This window comes from Equus asinus, chromosome 6 (genome assembly GCF_041296235.1).
Source record: "Equus asinus isolate D_3611 breed Donkey chromosome 6, EquAss-T2T_v2, whole genome shotgun sequence".
In the NCBI taxonomy this organism is placed as follows: Eukaryota; Metazoa; Chordata; class Mammalia; order Perissodactyla; family Equidae; genus Equus; species Equus asinus.
The window spans coordinates 36,822,155-36,843,723 of NC_091795.1; the positions used below are offsets into that span (position 1 = coordinate 36,822,155).

At 37.1% G+C, this 21,569-nt stretch overlaps 1 protein-coding gene across 3 annotated transcripts in view; it reads left to right on the forward strand.

Annotated features, from left to right (window-relative positions):
• LRRTM4 (leucine rich repeat transmembrane neuronal 4) overlaps window positions 1–21,569 on the forward strand; it is a 731,585-nt gene that overhangs the window by 57,379 nt on the left and 652,637 nt on the right. Inside the window, exon 3 of one of the 3 annotated variants that reach the window (XM_070511889.1) lies at window positions 8,337–9,869. The exons of the other annotated variants lie outside the window; for them this stretch is intronic. Coding sequence (XP_070367990.1) covers window positions 8,337–8,354 — 18 coding nt within the window. The 3' untranslated portion in view covers window positions 8,355–9,869. Of the gene's footprint in view, window positions 1–8,336; window positions 9,870–21,569 lie in introns of those variants that run through there. 3 annotated transcript variants of the gene reach the window in all.

Consider the following 21,569-nt stretch of genomic DNA (forward strand, 5'->3'; position numbering starts at 1 on the left):
TACATTTTATGAAATGAGTATATAGTTTAAGTCAGAGAAAAAAAGGACTTTAAAATCAGCATACACAAATCTGGTTTGTGTGTGTATAGGTATACACGTGCACATAAATGGGTGTGTATGTGTGTGAACATACACTGATGTTTTTAAAAAGGAAAGTTGAAGTACACCAAAGGATTAATTAAAATTTTTGACTCTGAGTTGAAGAATTTTTTCTCCCAATTACTTCTTTGTAATTTTCCAATTCTTAAAAATTTAGTCTATATTCCATTTCTGATATTAAATGGAGAAAAACATTACTTTAAAAAATGTCAGGCTTGGTAGAGAGTAATGGAAATGGGTTGGCTTACCCCGTGTCAGAAATAGATTACTAAAGCACAGCTACTTGGAAGTTACTGCTCCAACTAGGGTGAGGTCAAGGGAGCTACAGTCCTGGGGACTTTTACACTGGTCCTTTCCTGATGCCCTCAACTGAGGTTCAGAGAGCCAATCACTCTAAGAAATACATAATGCATTCTCTAACCAGCAAGTCAAATATTTAAAATATTTATATCTTTCCTACCAGCGTACCTCTAAAATAATGACTGCATCATTTCAAAGAGAAAGTTCTTTTCATGATCAATTATCGTATTACATGTGAATAATTATTTTGGTCAATGGACTATATAAATCACCATTTTAAGTTCAGTATTTTGTTTGTTAGGACTTACAAAAATGAGCTCAAGAAATAAACCAACTGAGAAAATAGGTTTTTTTCTTGCCTGAACATATGGATGTGCAAAAGAGATTTGTCACCATCATCTTCAGACTATAGTTATAATGGCTTCTCTCTTACTGATGACACAATGCCCGAAGTAGTTAAGTAACTTAAGCAAAGTTATCCAGCTAACAATGGTGCACTTTCAGCCTTGTCTTAGTCCAGTAGTCATACTATTTCCACTACGCAGAATTAAATTTGGTTTAATAAGAAAGAAAAAAACTTACCTCTGACATGGGCAGCGGCCTAGGTTAGCTTGATTATGGGGGCGTATCAGAGAGTGAGTAGATTAAATATAGAGAAATTGTATGTTATTCAGGAGCTGTACAGATACTTAGGTATTCAGTCAGTTCTCCATATGTTTTCCCTGTATTCCTCTGTGCATCTGTGGAGAATGCGGATGTAGAATTCTTTCAATTAGTTCACTCGAGTGGAAAGAGAAATGTAGTAATTTGAAGATTATCATTTTTCATCATGATCTTAGGATAGACTGGGACTTGATGAGATGGTCATTGTAAGAAGAAGAATTATGTGTCTAAGGATAACACAAGGCAGAAGCCCATTGCTAAAAGATAAGATTAACTCATGAGCATGCAACATTCCATCAGCATAAATTATTATTCAAGAGCCATACAATTTGGTGGTAAGCTTTCTTTTCTTTTCTAACCAAAACCAATTCATACATGAAGAGTAAAAAGCTTTTTAAATATGTCATAGAAAAAGAATTCACTTCTCTCTCCCTTGTTTTAGTGACATATGTTTCACTGAAATGTATTTCACCGGAGTCTCAGATAGGCTTGATATTAAATATGTTTAATATGAGCTGTTTATATAAATACCATGGATGCCACTATATGGTGTTTTGCAAAGGACTAACATTTTACAGAATTACTCTTAGTGGGAACTGGGAAGGGAGATGATCAAGGGCTGACTCCTAATCTTTTAAAGAAATTAACTTTGTATTGTGTTGAGAAGGGCTTTTAAATGCGTTTCATGGGAGGACCTTCCCACTCTTATTTGCTGTGTATGTATACCTGTTTATTTAAACATAGGAAAAACAATCTTAACTTTAATATGCTGAGGTTTAGGTACATCTGAAAAAATCACCTTATTCGTGTCATTCAAAAGGATCAAAAGCCTGCTTCACTTTTACTCCTTTGAAATGATCCACAGTTTAATAGTATGGTAATGAAGGTTAAATAAAAACCCAGCAGACCTCTCACAGGAATGAGGTGAAGACAAAGTCGATTTTTGGAGGAGATAAGTAATAGTTCCTTCTGGCATTTTATAGACTGGAGAGCTTATTATTTTAGGTATTTATTGTTATTTTGGGTAAGAAGTGAATATCTGAACTTTTTGAACAAATATAAATAACAAGTTGTGATATATCCTAGGTTTTTTAAAATAAGAATTTCCATATAGTTTGTATGATAAACTTTAAAAAAACCCAGGGCCTGGCCCCATGGCCGAGTGGTTAAAATTCCACATATGGTTAAAGTTCCACATACTCCACTTCAGCAGCCCAGGTTCGCGGATTCGGATCCTGGGCGCAGATCTACTCCACTCACCAGCAACACTGTAGAGGTGCCCCACATACAAAAAAAATAGAGGAGGATTAGCACAGATGTTAGCTCAGGGCAAATCTTCCTCAGCAAAAAAGAAAAAAAAAATCCACATAGATATAATATCAGAACAGGAAAAGAACCTGGTGTGTCATGTTCCCACTTATATAGATTGCTATTCCACTGGACAGTTCAATGCATATTTAAGACAGCAATCAGAGCTCACACATTTAAATTTCCTGCTTAATTTTCGAATTTCCGCTGAAATGATGAAAAATAATGCAATAAAAGTGAAAATCCCTATCAACACTAAAATCTATTAAGCCACTGGAATGTAGAAAATATTGAAGAATTTCTGTAAAGTAAATTGTAGCAATGAACATCATCATAGGCCAGTCAACCATCCAGTGAGTCTGCAAGGATGGGAAAGTCCGCCTGGATATAAAAGATAGTCCCACTAACATTCTTTCATTTACACCAGCAGAAGCTGGAGCCAAGGGCAGCCTTTGGGCACTTAATGGGAAGTACAAATTGGTTTCATTTTTCCCTTAGATTTCCACCAAACACTGGAGTCAATTCCATGGGACAACTCTGCAGTGGTGTTGCCCACCAGGTTACATTTGGCATGTGTGGCCTTTTAAGTAAATCAGGGCTGTGCTACAGCTGGCTCCAAATAAAGGGAGTGGTGCCAGCTCTGAAGAGCACCACTGACCCAGCTAATGCCTGCTGCTCTGAGAAATACAAAAAGAAACAATTTGGCAGAAAGGTGAAGTGCTAGGTTTCGGCTCTTTCTGGCTATAGCTCCCTTGCTACTCCACGCTGGCAAGTGAAAAGAGAGCAGCTCTAAACCTTCTCCTTTATTCTTTTGTCTGGTCTGGAAATATTTGAACAGAGATCATCATAATCTCTGATAGGTCTCATCACAAATCCCAAATCTGGAAAAGAACTCTTGACTGTCTGCACTCTGTAGGGATGGGAAACTGTTGGACATATGCGAGGACTAGGTTTTAAAAAGAGAGTTAATCTAAGGATTCAAACCGATGCTACCTATGAGACAGATTGGGCCTTTCTCTCCCCTGGGTCGTTTTTACTGTCATCCAGTTGGGCTCCTCTAGCCTGACTTCCTTTCTCTAAATGCACGTCCGCACTGCAGCCAGTGATCTCCAAAACAAAACTCTGTCAGGAAGGCGTCTCTTAGAAAGTGACCTTTGGGCCGAGGCATGATGAAGAGAAGAAGGTGCCAGGTGATGCTATTTGGCAAGATTGTTCTGGACAGAGGGATCCAAAATGTCAAGTCATTAATTCAGGGATGAAATGGGTTTATGAAGGGAAAAAAACAAGTCGAATGGCTTCAGTGCACTGAGCGAAGAGGAGAAAGATCAAAGATGATACCACAACATTAGGAAATAGACAGTAGGAAGATCACATTGGGTCTGGTACATGATACAGCATAAGAATGTTTTTAAAGGGAAATGGAAAGCTGTTTAAGCGTTTTGAAGTAAGAGAGCTATATGTATGATTTATGCTTTAAAATATCTTTCTGGCTTCTGTGTGGAAAATGAACCAAGGCAAGGAGATTGGTGTTAAAGCTCTTGCTGTAGGCCAGCTGAGAAACGAAGGTGATTGGATCAGAGTTGTAGGTAAAGAGTTGGATTATGTACTGAGATGAAAAAAAACTTGAAGAGTTTTTAGATTTGTGTGTTGAGAGATGGAGGTGATGAGAGAAAGGAAAAAATCGAGAATGAGTTTTAGCCTAACCAACTCCCTCTTACTGAGATATGAAAATCTGAGGGAGAAACAGATTTTGTGGTGAGAGAGGGGAAAATAAAGTGTACTTATAAGGCATTGTTAAGCTTGAGATATCATTAGATAGTTGGATAATGAAATATTCAACTCCAGGGGATGATCAGAGTTGGGGATATGGTTTAAAAATTAGCTCGTTGCGGCCAGCCTTGTGGTGCAGCAGTTAAGTTCACATGTTCCACTTCAGTGGCCCCAGGTTTGCCAGTTCAGATCCCGGGTGTGGACCTATGCACCACATATCAAGCCAAGCTGTGGCAGGCATCCTACATATAAAATAGAAGAAGATGGGCATGGATGTTAGTTCAGGGCCAGTGTTCCTGAGCAAAGAGAGGAGGATAGGCGGCAGATGTTAGCTCAGGGCTAATCTTCCTCAAAAAAAAAAGAAAATTAACTAGCATATAGATCATATTTAAAAACCATTGGACAAAAAGAAATTATCAAGGGAAGAGCAAAGAAGGTTTTCCAAAATAGCACAGGGGAAAAAAAATATAGTTTTACAGAGAATGAGGAGCCAGCCAATAAGAGTGGGGGTAGGGGATGATGAGAGAGAATGAAGGATGGTGTTACAGACAACTGGAGAAGAAAGTAGGAGGGTTTAAATAACTGTGTTAAATTCAAAGAGAAGCATAACAAGGTAAGGTCAGTACGTAGACCATGGATCTGACAGATGGAGATCACTGATGACCTTGATGAGAACATTTTTAAGAAGTGAAGGGGTGTAAGTTTTACTGTGAGAAGTGTGAAAAGAAGGCTGTGGCAGATGTAGGACATAAGGGCAAAGGAGGTTTTCATTTGGTAGAAATTACATTAAACATGTTTGTGGGTAGATGGGAATAACCCAATAGAAGGAGAAAGATTGAAGTTGTTGGAGAGAAATGGGATAATTTCAGAAATGAAGTAAATAGGGGAGTAAAAACAAGATAGAAACTAGATTACCAAGGGACAGACTGACCTTCCTTAGGAGCATGGACAGTGAACTTACATTATTGTGAGAATGCAGAGCAGTTGTGGAAAGAAGTCTTTCTCAAGAAATGCTTGGGAAGCGTTTCTCAATTTAAATCATCAGGAAGATTTAAAAAAAAGAACAAAAATCTCTTCTCTCTGTGACACTAACTGGATGATGTCCATAGCACTCTGAACAGTGGCACTTAGCTGCTTTTCAGTACACGCTGAGAATTTCTGCTGCAGCCTATGAACTTTATGCTTAGCTAGGGTCTGTTGAGTTTGTTCCCAAGTCTGTTTCTACACTGTGCTTGTTTTTAATAATGGAATTTAATTAAATATTAGATAAACTTTTCTGCCTATTCTATGGAAACTAATGAGTGATTTAAAAAATGTGGTAAGGGAGATCACTGAAAACAATTGCAATAGAATTAGGTGTGGGCAAGACAACTCTAAATCATGGGGAAAACATAGTAAAAAAGCAGATTCTGCTCTCAGATTCCCTGGCTAGTATGTCTAAGTTCTTGCTCCACTTTTAAAACATAAAAAATAGATCTCTATCAGAAGATAAATCAAACTACATTTGTATGTTTTAACTTAAATTAAAAAAAAAAGATTTGCTTTATCCTTTTATAAATTCCTGATTTAATAGAATTTTTGGAATAATTGAACAATTATGAGATCCAGTCTATTACAGTCACAGAAACATGTAACTGCTAACTGTAATATGGGCTCTAAAAAAAGGGGTGTGAGCTGTTAAAAGGGGAGATAACAGAGGAGGAAATCTTGTATGTGGAGTATTTAAAGAAACTGAGTTGAGATCTGAAAGATAAGCAGATGCTCACTAGATGAAGTGGGGGTGATTACTCTGAAGAATAGAAATGTTGAGAAAATGTGGTCAGTATGGCAGAACATGCGGAGAGGAAAACAAGGGAAAACACAAGGTAAGTACAATGATAAAAGTATAAATGAGAGGCTTAAATGTGAGTGGGGTAAAGAATATATAGGAAGAGACCTCAAAACTATGCCTTTTGCAATAGATATACCCCAAACAAAATGCCACAGAAATATCAAAATAAAAAAGATAGAGAAACATTGACAAGCCAAAGAAATGCAGAAGATAATATTAATAGAGATAGGAATATTAATATCAAGAAAAGTAGAATTCAAGGCTAAAAGAATTTATCAAGTAGCCTTGATCATTATTTTACAAGGATCAAATGTATAAGTGTCTATAGTTCATACAGGCCACAAATAAATCTTTATAAGCTAATATCTTAGAATGAATACTTGCAAAGAAAATAAAACTTCAAGAAGAAACTGATAAAATTAAAATCATAGTGGGATATATTAATATACATATCTATATTTGGCATATCAAAATCACAAAAATATGGATGTTTGATTTAAATAATATTAGCAATAACTTTAGATCAGTAGTTCTATATCAGACTTCCTCCCCTATTATCAGAAAATTATTTCCAAATATGCATAAAGTATTTGTATAAAAGATCATTTACAGTATCACATAGAGACCATCAACAGATTTGGATGAAGCAATATAAAGCATTTACTCTTGTGAAAAAGTGCTGTGAATAAAGACCTGGAAGCTGAACATATAAATCTTAGCTCTTCTAGTGACCCATGGTGTACTGACTCTAAGTCATAAAATCTTGGCTGAAAAAGTTACCATTTTAGCTACTGTTAACTCATCCTCAATCTCACTTTCTATTTTTGAGTATGACTCTCTAGCAGGACCAACTACATAATTTGCAGGACTCAGTGCAAAATGAAAACGCAGAGCCTATCGTTAAAAAATTATTCAGAATTTGAAGACAGTGATAACAGAACATTAAACCAAGCACAGGGCCCTTCTGAGCTCAGGGTCCTGCGTCACTGCACAGGTTGCACATTCCTCTCCCTCCTAACGTGATCCATTAAAATGATTCTCCTCCATCTTTACTGCTCAATTTAGCCCATGCTCTCTTGCACCTCCCTTTTCACATACAGACTCTTCTTTATTTGTTAGGAAGGTCATTAAAATGAATTCATGACACATTCATTTTCAAAACCTTCCAAATGTTCTTATAGCTCCTAGAATAAAATTCAAAGTTCTTACTAATCGGACATCTGTTTTCTTGCTTTCTGTTTTTCCCTTTACTCCCCACATCCAATTCATCAGCACTTCGTGTCGGTTCTACCACCAACGTATATCCTGAATTTGTCAACTTCTCCACAACCCCACTGCTGTCATCCTACTCCACGCTACACAGATCACTATGATAACTTTCTACATGCTCTCCTTTTACCTGTTTTTATCTTTAGTTAAGTCATTCTCTTCGCAAATGTAAAAGAACTTTTAAAATCATAATCATGAAATGCCTCTGATTAAAACATTTTCGTGGCTTTGAACTGCATGTAAAGTGAAATCTGAACTCTTCCTTGGTTTACAAGGATAACACACATGTCTTGCCCCTGTCTAGCTCTTCAACTCCCGACTTGCCTGGGCCTTCATTCCTTATCCTTCCTTTATCCTGTAAATAGAAGTTTACCAGACACATCAGGAATTCTACCTTTAAACACTCCAAACTCATTGGTGACTAAAGGCCTTTGAACTCTTTACAGATCCCTTTGCCTGGAGAGCTTTTCACAGCTCAGAGTAGCTCTTTCTTCTCATTTCTGTCTCAGTTCAGCTGTCGCATTCACAGGCATTCTAACCAGAAGTGGCCTCTTGCCTCTTCCCCACTGCCCTGTGGATTGTATGCAAAGTAATTGTTACTATCTAAAATCACCTTATTTATTTAGTTAGTTAGTTCTGTTTCCACCTACTGCAAGGCAAGATCTATGAGAGCATCTTGCTCTTTGCTGTATTATCAGTGCATGGAATAATACCTAGAATTTGGGAGAAACTCATAAGATTTTAAAGGAATAATTACAAGTAGAAATAGTACAAGCCTCATTCTCTAACTCCTGTGAGAAAATTAGAACTGACAATAAAAGAATAAGCGAGCCTACACAAGTGTTTTCCCCACATCCCAAATAAGACAAAAGTACACCAATCTGATTTTGTATTCGAGTCTCGACTCTAATCAAGTCCACTGAACCTCCGTGTTTCATTTTCCAGCTCATCAGGAAAAATAGCATGGATGTTCAGATTGCATCTAAAAATTAATCAACAGATATTTATTGGTTGCCTCTTACAGGCATTGAGCAGGATTAGATGATGTGGGAAATTAAAAAATCTAACATGCAATGCTTGTGTCATTTGTTCAAAGGGACCGGATGCTATCTAACAATGCCGTACGTGGGATACGCTGCAAACGCTAAAGAAATCCACAAGACAGACTGGGATGGGGGCACCAGGGATGACCTCAGGAAGAGCTCATCTTCAGATAAGGCTTTCAAAGGTGGCCTGGCTTGGCCTGGGACTGGAGAACAAGACTTACAAATGTGGATGTTGTCCTCTCCAAAGGAATTTTATGGGACTGTATGTGAACTACTTTGGTTATTGCAAAAATTTACATATAGAATCTGTGGAAAATAAATTAGAAAGTTATGTTTAGTTAGATCATGGTGATCCTTGAATGGTAAGTGCGTTTAAAAACTAAAAGGTGGGCAATTTGTAGATTTATAAAGCCTTTTCGGCAGGGGAGTAATATTGATGGAGTAGCATGTTATGATTTAGTCTACAGTAATTTGTAGAATAGATTGGACTAGCAGGAACTTGGAGCTGAGAACCAAAGTTGGACTATTACAATTGTCTATCTATAAGTTGAGAAGTGCTTCAGCTGGAATGTCTGCAGTGGAAATTGAACTGGGGAGATAGAAATAGCAAGCCTTTAGCATGTGGCCAGATGAAGTTGCTTTGGGAAGAAGAGTCGTCAAATTCTTGGGTATTGTTCCAACTCTCTGCAATATGGAGATTGAGAAGGAAGAATAATAGATGGGGACTCCTATGAAAACTGGATTTCTACTTACATAGATAGATGTGTCTCTTTTTTATTTTTTCCAGTTTCTAAAAGTCCTGTTCAGGGACTGGCCTGGTGGTGCAGTGGTTAAGTTCACATGTTCCACTTCACCTGGCCGGGATTCACCTTTTGGATCCCTGGTGCAGACCTACGCACTGCTTGGCAAGCCATGCTGTGGCAGCCGTCCCACATATAATGTGGAGGAAGATGGGCACGGATGTTAGCTCAGTGCCAGTCTTCCTCAGCAAAAAAGAGGAGGATTGGTGGCAGATGTTAGCTCAGAGCTAATCTTCCTCAAAAAAAATAAAATAAAAAAATTAAAAAAAAAGAAAGCCTATCCTGTCGTAGTGCTGATTATTGGCACTTAGGTAAAGAATAAATACACTTGTCTATTTTCTTTATTACCAGAAAATATTTAGTTAAAAACAGAATCAAATATATTATAAAGCCGTCTGTTCCTCTGTTATTGGTTTCAGTTAAAATTTAAACTTAAGTTCTAGACTGATAGACCTCGATTGGGAAGCAAATTTTTGGTTAATGAAAATGGAACAAGATAATTTTTATTATGTGCCCTGTAACTTTGTACTTGATGAGATGTGTGCGTGTGTGTGTGTGTGTGTGGTCAGGGGTGGGGAGTTAATATTAGATAACTCCCCAGCTGTTGAATAGTGTCTTTCCAAGTAGTGTTAGGTGTCATCAAAATATTATGTTAAGATTTTTGAAATAATTACTTTAATACTTCAATGACAATTTTTCATGACTACATTTTTACCTGACAATTGTTTCTAAGGTAATGATAGCAAGCATTCACCCAATAAATATTTATTTAGTGCCCGCTCTCTGCTAACCTGAATTAGGTGCTGGAAATGTAACACTGTACAAGTTAAACATAATTCCTGACCTCTCAGAGCTTATATTTATTATTCATTACGGACCTGGTACTGCTTATGTATTTACATACTGTATCAGTCAAGGTTTATTGCCAGAAGCAAGAGAAACTGGCTGATTTGAGTATGAGCAGAATTCATTAAGAGTGGAGCTGAAGAAGAGGCTTTGAGGTGACATAACCTCTAATAGTGTCCAAAGTGATGCCAAAGGAAGTGATCCAGTGAAGTTACACCGTGGTCACACCGGGCCTCAGAAGCTGCAGTTGGTAACTCTGACCCCACCACTGGACCGTAGACCTGCGGCTTCTGGGAACGAGATGTGGCTGCTGCCGGTGGCTACTCTTTCCACAATGGATTCTGTGTAGTCCCTGCTGCTTTATATCAATGGCTTCTGATTCAAGGTCTGTGGACGGTGCATCTAATTGGCAGAGTCTAGGTTATGTGATTGCACCCCGGTATAAAGGAGGCTGGGATGTGAGCCTGGTGCTTTTAGGTTCTGTAGATGCAGGAGTACTTGCCTCGTGAGGTGGGATATTCCCTAAATATAGGAAGCTGGCTCAAAATCCTGAAAAGGCAAACAAACAACAAGCACAAATGACAAATACCCACTCACTGTGCATTATCTAATTTAAGACCTACTACAATTCTTGTATTATTATAATTATCTAAAGTGTACGATAACTGACAAGCAGAGATTCTAATCAATACATTGAATAGCCAACATTTTAACCAGGTCCTTTTAGATTCTAAAACCTGTGACAATGACCTTGTGCTGTAAAACTTCTCTGAATTTACATACTTTTGAGATATCTTAATGTACAATTAAGATCAATAATTGTCTTAAACATATACTCATGTTGGTTGAAATACTCAAATTCCGTAAGATTTTAGATCCTTTATTAACCTAAAATCTATAGCCAATGACAGAAAAGGAATATATAAACTTAAAGAATACTTCGTATTTTTAGACTCAATTTACTGCCCTTCCTTGTGTTAGGACTCATGATATATGTCACACGGACACAGAAGAATTGTCAAATGCTTCTAATTTATCTAAGTTTAAGATCATCAAATTTCAAATATTTAAATGTCAGTTGCAAGTTCATTAAAATGGCTTGAACCTGTCACTTTCCATAAATATCATGCAAGCATCATTGTCTATTGATATGGTCAAATTTGAAAAAATCTCCTAAAAATAAACAATGCTTTCTTAATATTGTTAGATAGATTCAGAAATAATATAATACTTTGAATCTTGGCAAAGAACATCCACTTAAAAAAATAAGATATTAGAGAAGGGACCACTATACAACCTGGTATTTCTACTCCTAGAACTACTCCAAGAGACTCCTGCTCATGCTCACACAAATATTTATAGCACTATTGTCCATAATAGTGCAAACTAGAAATGGCACAAATGTCCGTTAACAGGAGAATGGAAAAAAGATTTTTGCTTTATACAATAGAATACTATACAGCAATAAAAATAGATTAATTATAGCTACATATATCAACATGAAGGGATCTCAAGAACATAATATTAACTGAAAGTATTAAGTCACAAAAATATATATACAGTGTGATTTCATTTATATAAATTTTAAAACCAGGAAAAACCTAATAATATGCTATTCTGTGATATACCCATAGTGGTGGGATTATAAAGTAAAAGAAGGGAAAGATTTAAACAAGATTAAGTGCAGTGCTGCCTTCAGAAGTAAAGAGAAGACATGATCAGAAATTGGTACATAGGAGGTCTCTAAGACACTGGCAATGCTTAATTTTCTGTGTAGTTTTTGTTTTATTGTTTTATTATTACCTTTATACAATATATACAGGATTTACACACTATTGATTACATAACATAATCACATTTAATAAAAAAAGAAGAGAAACATTAATGTATATATTAACTCCTTACTTCATGCCAAAATCTATAATCTTAAGACTTGATTTGAGGTGACTTCGTTGGGGGCCTTTGAGGACCTGAATGAAAATAGGACTAATTCTATGCTAAGCAGTTGGGAAGGAATTTGAACTCTGCACAACTCTTCCCTTTCTACATCCATCCTTTCTAACATCTTTCCCCATTTCTAAAGGAAATACAGTCTGCAAAGGGTTTTACCTCATTTCCTGTCTACCAAAATATTCTTTTGTTTCCAGTGTGCTATATGTAGGAACCAATCAGCTATCAACAGCATTGCTTATTTCTGTCCTTTCTTTCTTTTCCCATCTCCCAGAAGATCTTTTATTTATGTCTTACTCTCTTTTAGATTTTAAGTAGGAATAAGTTAATTCAGAGAGACCACACATTTGTACATTTACTAGCAATATATTATTAATTAAATAATTATTACATTCGTAATTAGGTAGTTATTTATGGACTTTTTTTTACAGTGAAGAAAGCAGCTTATTTTAATGGCAGAATTATTTCTGGGAGCCGAGTGTGTTATAAATTTTTTGACAAATTCGGATGAAGTGATTTTAGTTTCATCCCAAGAATGTTTTGTTAGCATGCTTATAACTACCAATCCTGGCACTATTCATTACATCATGTGGTTCTGCTTGTACATGATTCACCTATTAGGTTCAGAAACGAATTAGAGTAATATTTACAACTGATTTAAATTGACCCTTGGATAGTCAGTGAATTAAAAAAAATAAATAAAGCGAAACGGCACAGCCAACCAAAGAAATTTGGACACGGGATAATTAACTCTACTTTTACATTATTATGTTAACCAGGATTCCAAAAGCAAGACAGTGGCTGACAAAAAAAAAAAAAAAAAGTAAACATCTAAATACACAATATATTAGTTATAGGCCCCTTTTCCTGCAAATCTCATTGTCCCATTGAATCAACATTGGACATACCACAGAGATGATACTATTTCTGTCTCTTCAACAAAACTACTCCCTTTCCTCTTCCTAAATCAATAACCCAATAGTGAACATACAGGAGGGTACAATTTCTACATATAGGAATATTTTCAGATTAAACTTTTTCAAGGTGTTACTATCATTAGTAGAAAAGAAAAGACATCGGCATTCTTGTCCTAGCTCTACCACTAATTAGCTGCGTTATTTTGAACAGCAGCTTTATCACTCAGGAGCTGTTTCCTCCAACTGAATCACAGAGTGCATACTGCAGAGTATGGGCCACATATATGCCAGACAGATATGTTTCATTTGGTTTGTTATAGTATTTTAAAACGCTTTGCATTTGTTGTCAGCATTTAAAAATTGGAGTTCTTCACTTAAATATCAAGATATCGAGTGCCCTGTGCATTTCTGTGGCTCCTTACAGGTTGATGTGTATATTCTTCCCGGAGCCTGAATTCATCGACCCTCCTCCCACACAACCTCCATATCCAGTCATTCACCAAGTATTGTCAACTTTATCTTCTGAGTAACTTTCTAATTCATTTCTCCTCCCCATCCTCAAAGCATTGTCACTGTCCTTGCTCACATTATCACTTGCCTGCATTATAGCAGTAGATCGCTATCAAAACTTTTTGCCTACAGCCTCTCCTTGTTTCAATCAAATGTGATTTTATTCCACGACACAATATTTTTTAAAAAATTCTTCTTTGTTAGATTTAGGACAAATTCTAGATCATGGAACAGACAGAGGGACAAGGACACTAATTGTAGGCACTGCCTGATTCAGAGCTGTTTATGCCACCTCATTCTCCCACATGCAGTCTCCTTCCTGGGCTCAGCAAACTTTGCAAATCTGAATCTCCACAGGATCTCTTGCTTTGGGGTCCTTGTATATGCTGCTTATTCGCTCTATCTGCACCACCCTTCCTTCTGTTTTTTCCTAGTTAATTCTTTCAGGAATTCGATTACTCACTTCCCGTGTCTCTAACTTGAAGGCTCTGCCACAAAGTTCGGTCTTCCTCTTCTCTGGTCCTTGAGTATTGTGTGCATGTTTCTTCAATCGCATGGATCATCACCAAATTTGTTTATTAGTCTAACTCACTCAAGATCTTCTTTCCATTCATGAAATACTCAATTTCAAAGACTATTTTCTTGCTATCTCTTCGGTCTTTAGTAAAATTAGAGACAACTATCTCTTAAATCACATTTTTTCCTTTCCAAAGGGGTCAGAGAGCTAATTGCATCAAAAACACTGGACATTTGGCCCCGTACCAAACCTACTTAACAAAAATCTCTGGAGGTGGGGCTCTGAATTCTTCAGATCGTAAACATATATGTTAGGTAACGTTCATACCTATTGAAATTGAAGAACCACTGCCCTAAATGAATATTTGTTGAATGAATGTGTCTATTCCAGCCTATTTAGATGTTCATTTCAACTTATTTAATTGTGTTTTCGACTTAGGCTAATCATAGATTTTCCATTTTCTTGATTTCACATCTATTTTCTTGAAAATAACATTTTTATCAACCTAGCATTAGACTTATAGATCAATAGGTTCAGAACTCAGTGGAGCTGGGTATGAGATGGGGCTCCACCTGGAGAGGAAGTCTGTAATTGCAAAGGTGCGGTTGACAGATTCTTAAAGGACAGATTTCACATAGAGTACTGAAAAATGAAATCTAGCCAGTTAAAGGACTTCCTTGTCTAAGGCTCCTTGAGTTGATTTAAGTTATTAAGTGCCTAGAAAGTATCACATGTGACTAGTTTTGTGCGGGACCACATTTAAACAGTTTTGAATTAACTGCTAGCACTTTAATAACGTGGGCATGGGACCTGTGTCAATTCCTTCTTAGTGCCATTATATTAAATTTATTTCCTCAGAATCCTGAAGAAAATCAGAAAGCGAAATGAAACTATTTGTGAGCGTCAACTGAAAAATGAATTACGCATTTTGGCTTCCTCCTGCTCATTCCGCCCTCTGCTCCCATCCCCCACAAAGTATATAAAATAATTTTTATAATGCTGTGGTGTAATTTTATGACTAAAACCAAAGATATTTCATAATGGTGAAAAATGGAAAGTTTGACAAAATAAGGATTAAAACTTTTGCTAATCATTAGGATGTGGTTTTAGTCCCAATACAGTAGATTATGACCAGGCACACAGAAATGAATGATCTCCTGTGCTCATGCCTCCTTCCCATGGGGCTCCTAAAGAGGGCACACACACAAGATGGAATAAGAGGAAGACAGAGAAGCCCTTGACAAGGCTTGGCTAAGATGCAGAGCTCTGGAAAAGGCTGAGTTGGAGCAAGCGTGTAGAGTTAAGGCTTCTGTACGTATCCGTAGTCCTCTGCTTCTAATTTCAGAATACCTGTGGTCAGTTGTATCTGTGGAGCTTCAGAGAAGGCCATGTTGCAAGTTAATCTTTTAGCAATGTGGAACTGGAGGAGGGGGAAGTGACTGTTTCTTGAGGGTGTGGTTTGGTGTTGTGGAGTAGGCTGATTCAAGTTATCACCTATATCTGCCCATCCACATAAATCCAAGGAAATAGAAAGAAAGGGTAGAGAGTCTCATGTTGGAAGCTCGGAATGGGAGGAGGCAGGATGAGAGGAAACAGAGAGAGGACAGCCACGGCTTCTTAAATTTTAAGGCACTCAGTAGTAATCATAGCTCAATCCATGTTTAATATTTTAAACTATCTAATTAACATCTTCTCCTCCCTCTAGGAAGAACATAGAAAGGGGGTAGGCAGAAGTGTCCCTGGAATAGGAATAGGCACTCATAACTATCCCTAACCCTTTACCCTGCTTCCTCTGCCTCCTCCAATTTTTATTTTCTCTTTACACTTTGCACTCAGGGGTCAAGACTACAGGAAAGAGAAATGAGGCTCTCTCCTTCTAAGGAGGAAAATGGAACTATAGCGGGCGTCTGGCTTTCTTCTATATGGAGTTATTATTCAAATACTTAACAAATTTTTTTATAGTCTTCTGAAACCTCTGAGAAAGACAGATCTGTGCCTCTAAACCCTCCAGGTCAAAAATTCACCCTGATTGTGTTTCCCATCTCAAAACATGCACAGTCACAGTTGTCCAGTCTGATTCTCTAAAGATTACACAATGAGCCCCACATGTGAACATGATCCAAATGACAATGAAGCATGGATTATGGTTCAGCACTATGGAGTCCTACAAATTCAATAACCCATCAGAGATATTAAAATCCAGATCTGAACACTCCTTTTCCTCTCTCTTACATAATGTCCCCCCAGAATCAAAGTTCCCAGTTGTGATGGTGAGAAACTCAGGATTACTCCATATTTATAGAACTTAGAATGGCAGCATAGTAAATGGTAAGGAGTATGGGCTCTTTAGTAAGTCACTTAGGCACTCTGTGCTTCTGCTCTCCCACCTGTAAAACAGGTAATACTGCAGTGAGGAGGGAATGGCCTAATGCAGGTGAGGTGCTTCCAACAGTGCCCAGCACATCGCAAGTGTTTGCTAGTACAACACTTAGCTCTAAATAATCAGATTAACAAATATTTCTCTTTTTCATCCCATTGTGAGACAAAAGGAGGAAGTAGAAGGAAGTAGGGGAGCGAGTCCAGTGGCCGGCGGTTAAGTTCGCACATTCCGCTTTGGCAGCCAGGGTTTCACCTGTTTGGATCCCAGGTGCAGACCTATGAAATGCTTGTCAAGCCATGCTGTGGCAGGTGTCCCACAGATAAAGTAGAGGAAGATGGGCACGGATGTTAGCTCAGGGCCAGTGTTCCTCAAAAAAAAAAAAAAGAAGAAGAAGAAGGAAGTGAGCCTAGCATTGGAAGATGGGGAAAGCTCTCCCTTCGCAGTTGTAATATCGTTGATATTGAGCCCCATGATTTCCATTTGTTAATACAAATGCAGTACAATTAGTAATAACATATTTGACTGGTCATATTTATTTTGTAATGTGTGTGTGTGTGCGCATGTTTAAAAAAATATTTTATTCACTTTTTTGTGATCGGAAAAAAAGACCTAAGAAAGTAAGGAAGAGAGTCAGAAAAAGAATCATCTGTATGGCCTCCTTCTCTGGTTCTTTTCCCATTAGAACACGTCAGATAATGGTAACTTTAAAATCCAAGCTGCAAAGAGGAACAGTTACTTGAATATATATTTTGGTTTTCTTGGTAATGCAATTAGAATGCCACAGATGCAAAATTGTAAACTAATTTCCTCTAGGGGTCTAGTCATTTTTGTTGTAGGCTAAAGAATAATTTAAAGATGGGGCTACGGAAGGTACTGTGTAGATTATGAGTAATAATTTCATCATTGAAGTAAAGGGCTGCCCTCCACCAGAAGCCAGGGATGCTCAGGACTTGCCAATCATCCGAGGGTGTCTGTAGTTGAATCCCAGTGCTGGACAGGAGGTCATAACACCCTGAGCCATCCACATCACAACAGCTGATTCTTATGCAAAATCTTTCTGACAGTGACAAAGGAGCTAATGCCACCTTCTGTGTAATATGGCACATGTCCTACTTTATAGCCCCTTGAGAGTGGCTAAGAAATTAATTATAGAATGATTAAGGAAAGGGAGCATTTTCATAATTTGTTTTCTCTCCTTTGCACCTTTCTCCTGTTTCCCCCGTGGTTCACTCATCTAATGTGCTCTTTAAACAAACAATGAAGGCCGCCTCTCTTCTTATATAAAAAAGGAAATGTTTAAGAAATCAATTGGACCAGTTCAATGCTGAAATTCCCACATTCAACATTAGTTGCCAAAACCTTTATGTGGAAACAGCTAAATCCAAGAACACTGGAAATATTCGCCAACAACGTTAAACTACAGTTGAGTCTGCCTAACTTGACATATGTGTCCCTAAAAACCACTGTGATATGCAAAATTGTGCAATAAAATCCACAGGACATGTTGTAAAATGCAGTTGGGGATGCAACACTCAAAAATGTCATCGGAGATATATTAAAAACACAATTATAGGATCTATTTAATAAAAAGTGTAGCACTTTTATATATATGTTGAATGGTAAAGATATATAGAAATACCACAATAAATATGGCACATAACCTTGAAAAATACCTAAAGTTAACTTATAGAAGTGGACTTTAGAATGATTGGAGCTTGTGAGTTATTATATAGTGAGAGTGGAGGGTTATTCAGATTGGACACCAGATGTGGATGGGCATGGTTAGTAACACAGTGAATTGAGGCAATGGGTAGACATTTGTAGTGTGTTCCCCACCTGGCTCCATTCTCTGGGTGAAGCTTTCTGCATTCACCTAGTGTTCTTGCAGATGCAGTTGCACATAAGAAAATGTATTAGGGCCGGCCAGGTGTTGCAGCAATTAAGTGCGCACGTTCCACTTCGGCAGCCTGGGGTTCGCCGGTTCGGATCCCGGGTGCGGACGTGGTGCCATGTGGCAAGCCATGCTGTGGCAGGTGTCCCACATAGAAAGTCATGGATGTTAGCTCAGGGCCAGTCTCCCTCAGAAAAAGAGGAGGATTGGCAGATGTTAGCTCAGGGCTAATCTTCCTAGGAAAAAAAAAAACGGAAAATATATTTATATCTATACAAATACAAATATATCTATGTCCTTATAGATATATTTGCTTACATCATATGTATAATATATTTACAATTAATAATAGTAATATATATTGTACATACCTATCAATTGCCTTGAAAAAAATTTGTATCTTCAAAATAAGTGTTACAGTAGAACTGAGTTTAGCAAAACTAAGTGATACAGTATAGTAGAATTATTTGGAGTTATTAAAGTACTGGAGAATCTAATGAAAGATGTGAATCTTCTCCCATAAATACCCATATCTGCAGACATTCATGTACATTGTATATACAATAAGATCCCCATTCCTTACGATTTCTGCCTTTGGTGCCATGTTCAAGTTTTTTTGTATTACAGGATTATATACCCTCTTCACCCTTGTTTTGTACTAGTTTTGATTCATAATTTGGGAACTATAAACTCTCAAATAACAAATATTTGTCTCATCAAAGAACTTTCAAGTTTCTTCCCAAATATGACTCCATTGTAGGGGGTACCTTTATGAATCTCCAAAGTCTGAGTGATGATTTCCATTGTCTTTCTATACTGGTAGAAAGGAGTGGCATATTTCACCAAATCTGGATTACAGAGAGAGCCAGATTCTTTTTTATGGAGGAAAATTGCATTTGTTGGGTGAAGTTCGCCTACAAGGGCATCATGATGTTACAGTAGCCGTATTTAAAGTGCTGTCTTGTTGTGGCTCAACTCCAAACTCTGACTCGCTTACATCAAGAAAATGAAAGAGGAAAAACAGTGAGGCCCATGTTAAATCTTAATGAGGCCAAAAACGGGTGAGTTTACTTTGGAACTAGACCAAATTAGGCCCCACAAAGGGCTAATTATTGTGGATCATTAATGGTACTAAATTAGTTGCAAGAATAACTTAAATTTTTTTTTATTCTCTTAATTTTCAATAGTAGTTCTATTTTCTTGTTGAGGATGATCAGCTAAAGCTGTAATCACTGAAGATCAAGGTAGAACAGTGGTTCTCAGCCAGCGACGATTTTGTCCCCAGGGCTGTTTGGCAATGTCTGGAGACATTTTTACAACTGGGATGGGGGATGTGCAGCTGGTGTCTAATGGGGAGGACTAGAGATGCTCTGAACAGCTAACAATACACAGGACAACTTGCCGCAAAAAAGAATTACATGACCCAACCATGACAGCATTTGAACCTGGCCACTAAGGTTTTACATATATATATAATAAGTATGGATAGATAGATAGATAGATAGATAGATAGATAGATAGATAGATATCTTAGTAGTGTTAAGATTGAAAAGACATGATGTAGAAGAAACATAACATTTTGTTAATTTAAGTAAATGAATAGATTGATTATTGCATACCGAGTGTTACATTTAGTAAAGCGTTGGTCTGTGCCACCTATAAAAATTATACGATGATGCGGATGATTTGAAAGTTCTTACTTTCTGTTACATATCACCCCCCAACCTCGTCTCCAAGTAATTCAGAACATGTCACGTATTTTTTGCTTGATTTTTACAACGTCTCATTTGGCAAAATAAAATTAGTAGTAATACTAATAATGTCAATAATTAGCCTTTATTGACAGCTTACCATGTGCCAGACACTGTTGAATACTTTGCACATTTTATTTCATTTAATTCTCACAACAGCCCATGGGATACATACTGCTTTTCTCACTGGTTTACAGGTGAGGGAACGGAGCGGATGAAAAAATATAGGATAGGGGAAAAAAAGAGCGATGAAAAATATGTGCAAGAGGCTTGATGCATGAACGGTAGAAGAGTCATGCCAGCCTCAAGGATTTGAGAAGGAAAGTGTCTCAGAGGCAGAGAAAAATGATGAAAACTGATAGCACTCTTCTAAAGGTGTTACACATGTTGACTCACATAATTCTCACAATAACCCTGTGAGGTGTGTATGCCTGTTACTCCCATTTTACAGATGAGAAAACTGAGACATAAAGAGATTGAATAGCTCGTCCAGTCAATACAGTTGGCAAGCATCTAAGACAGCATTTGAATCTGGGCACTAAGGTCCTAGCATCCATGTTCTTAACTATATTCGTTTGTTTTAAAGAAGATGCTTGAAATCTAAAACAAGGAAAATCAGTGCCTGAGATGTCTGGACAACATTTCTAAGCATGTCAGTTAGGAATTGATCTCTGTTTGGTGATCATCAGTGTGTGTGTCTGTGTGATAGAGAGAGAGAATGCAGGTGCATATGCTCTGCATTTTAATCTTTTTATAGACCACTTAAAATAGGGTAATAGAGGAAAGTGATGTGATGGTATGTGAGACTGATTATTTTTCTCATATTTTTCAACAAATAGAAAGCTAGAGGCTGAAGTAACTCACTGAAGGAAGTTGTTCAATAATCTGTGAATGTTAATAGATACTTCTCTTTAGAGTCTAGTAATTATCATGTTTGGCTGAAATCAATATTAAAAGATTTTTACAATTTTAAAACTTACTTGAAGTTTGAAGTTTAAATTACAACAGCAATATATGATTATTCAATGAAGTGAAATAATAAATACAAAGAGATATCTGTGCAAAGAATATCACGCGCCTCCATTCTCCCTCCTCATACTTACTCCCATCCCTGAAATAATCAATTCTGTCAGTCCGGAGTCTGCCCTTCCACATAGTTTTATTTTTGAATAGCATAATAAAAGGAAACATCTATAGGCTTAAGAGTCTGCAATTATATCACTCCAGTGAAAGATTTAACTTCAGAAATTATGGATTTTTACTGGAAATATAAAAGTTACTTTTGTGGAGTAAATGATATCCTGGAAACTTTGTGACTATGTGACTTCCTGTGTGTATCAACATGATCCACATCTCTTATGAGTGAACAGTATATTAAACGTCTATCTGTGGGCACCTGTCTACGGCATAAATGTTGTTTCAATGATTGAGTGTTCTGTTAATAAAAAATAACTTTAATTCTTAATTATCATGTTACTAAGAGTCCCTGAAGTTTGTTGTGTCAACCTTCTTTAGAAGTATCCAGTTAGCTCTTATTTACTTGTTAAATGGACTTCGCAGACATCCCCTAACTTAATTTAATTCCTTTAAACAAAGCTCTCATGGTGTGACTAAGATCTGATCAGCCTGTTCTTGTCTGCATGTTTTTGTTCAAGCTTCCCTTTATACATCTACTTATTACTCTTTTTATTTTTTCTGAGGATTCAACCTAAGTAAGAGTC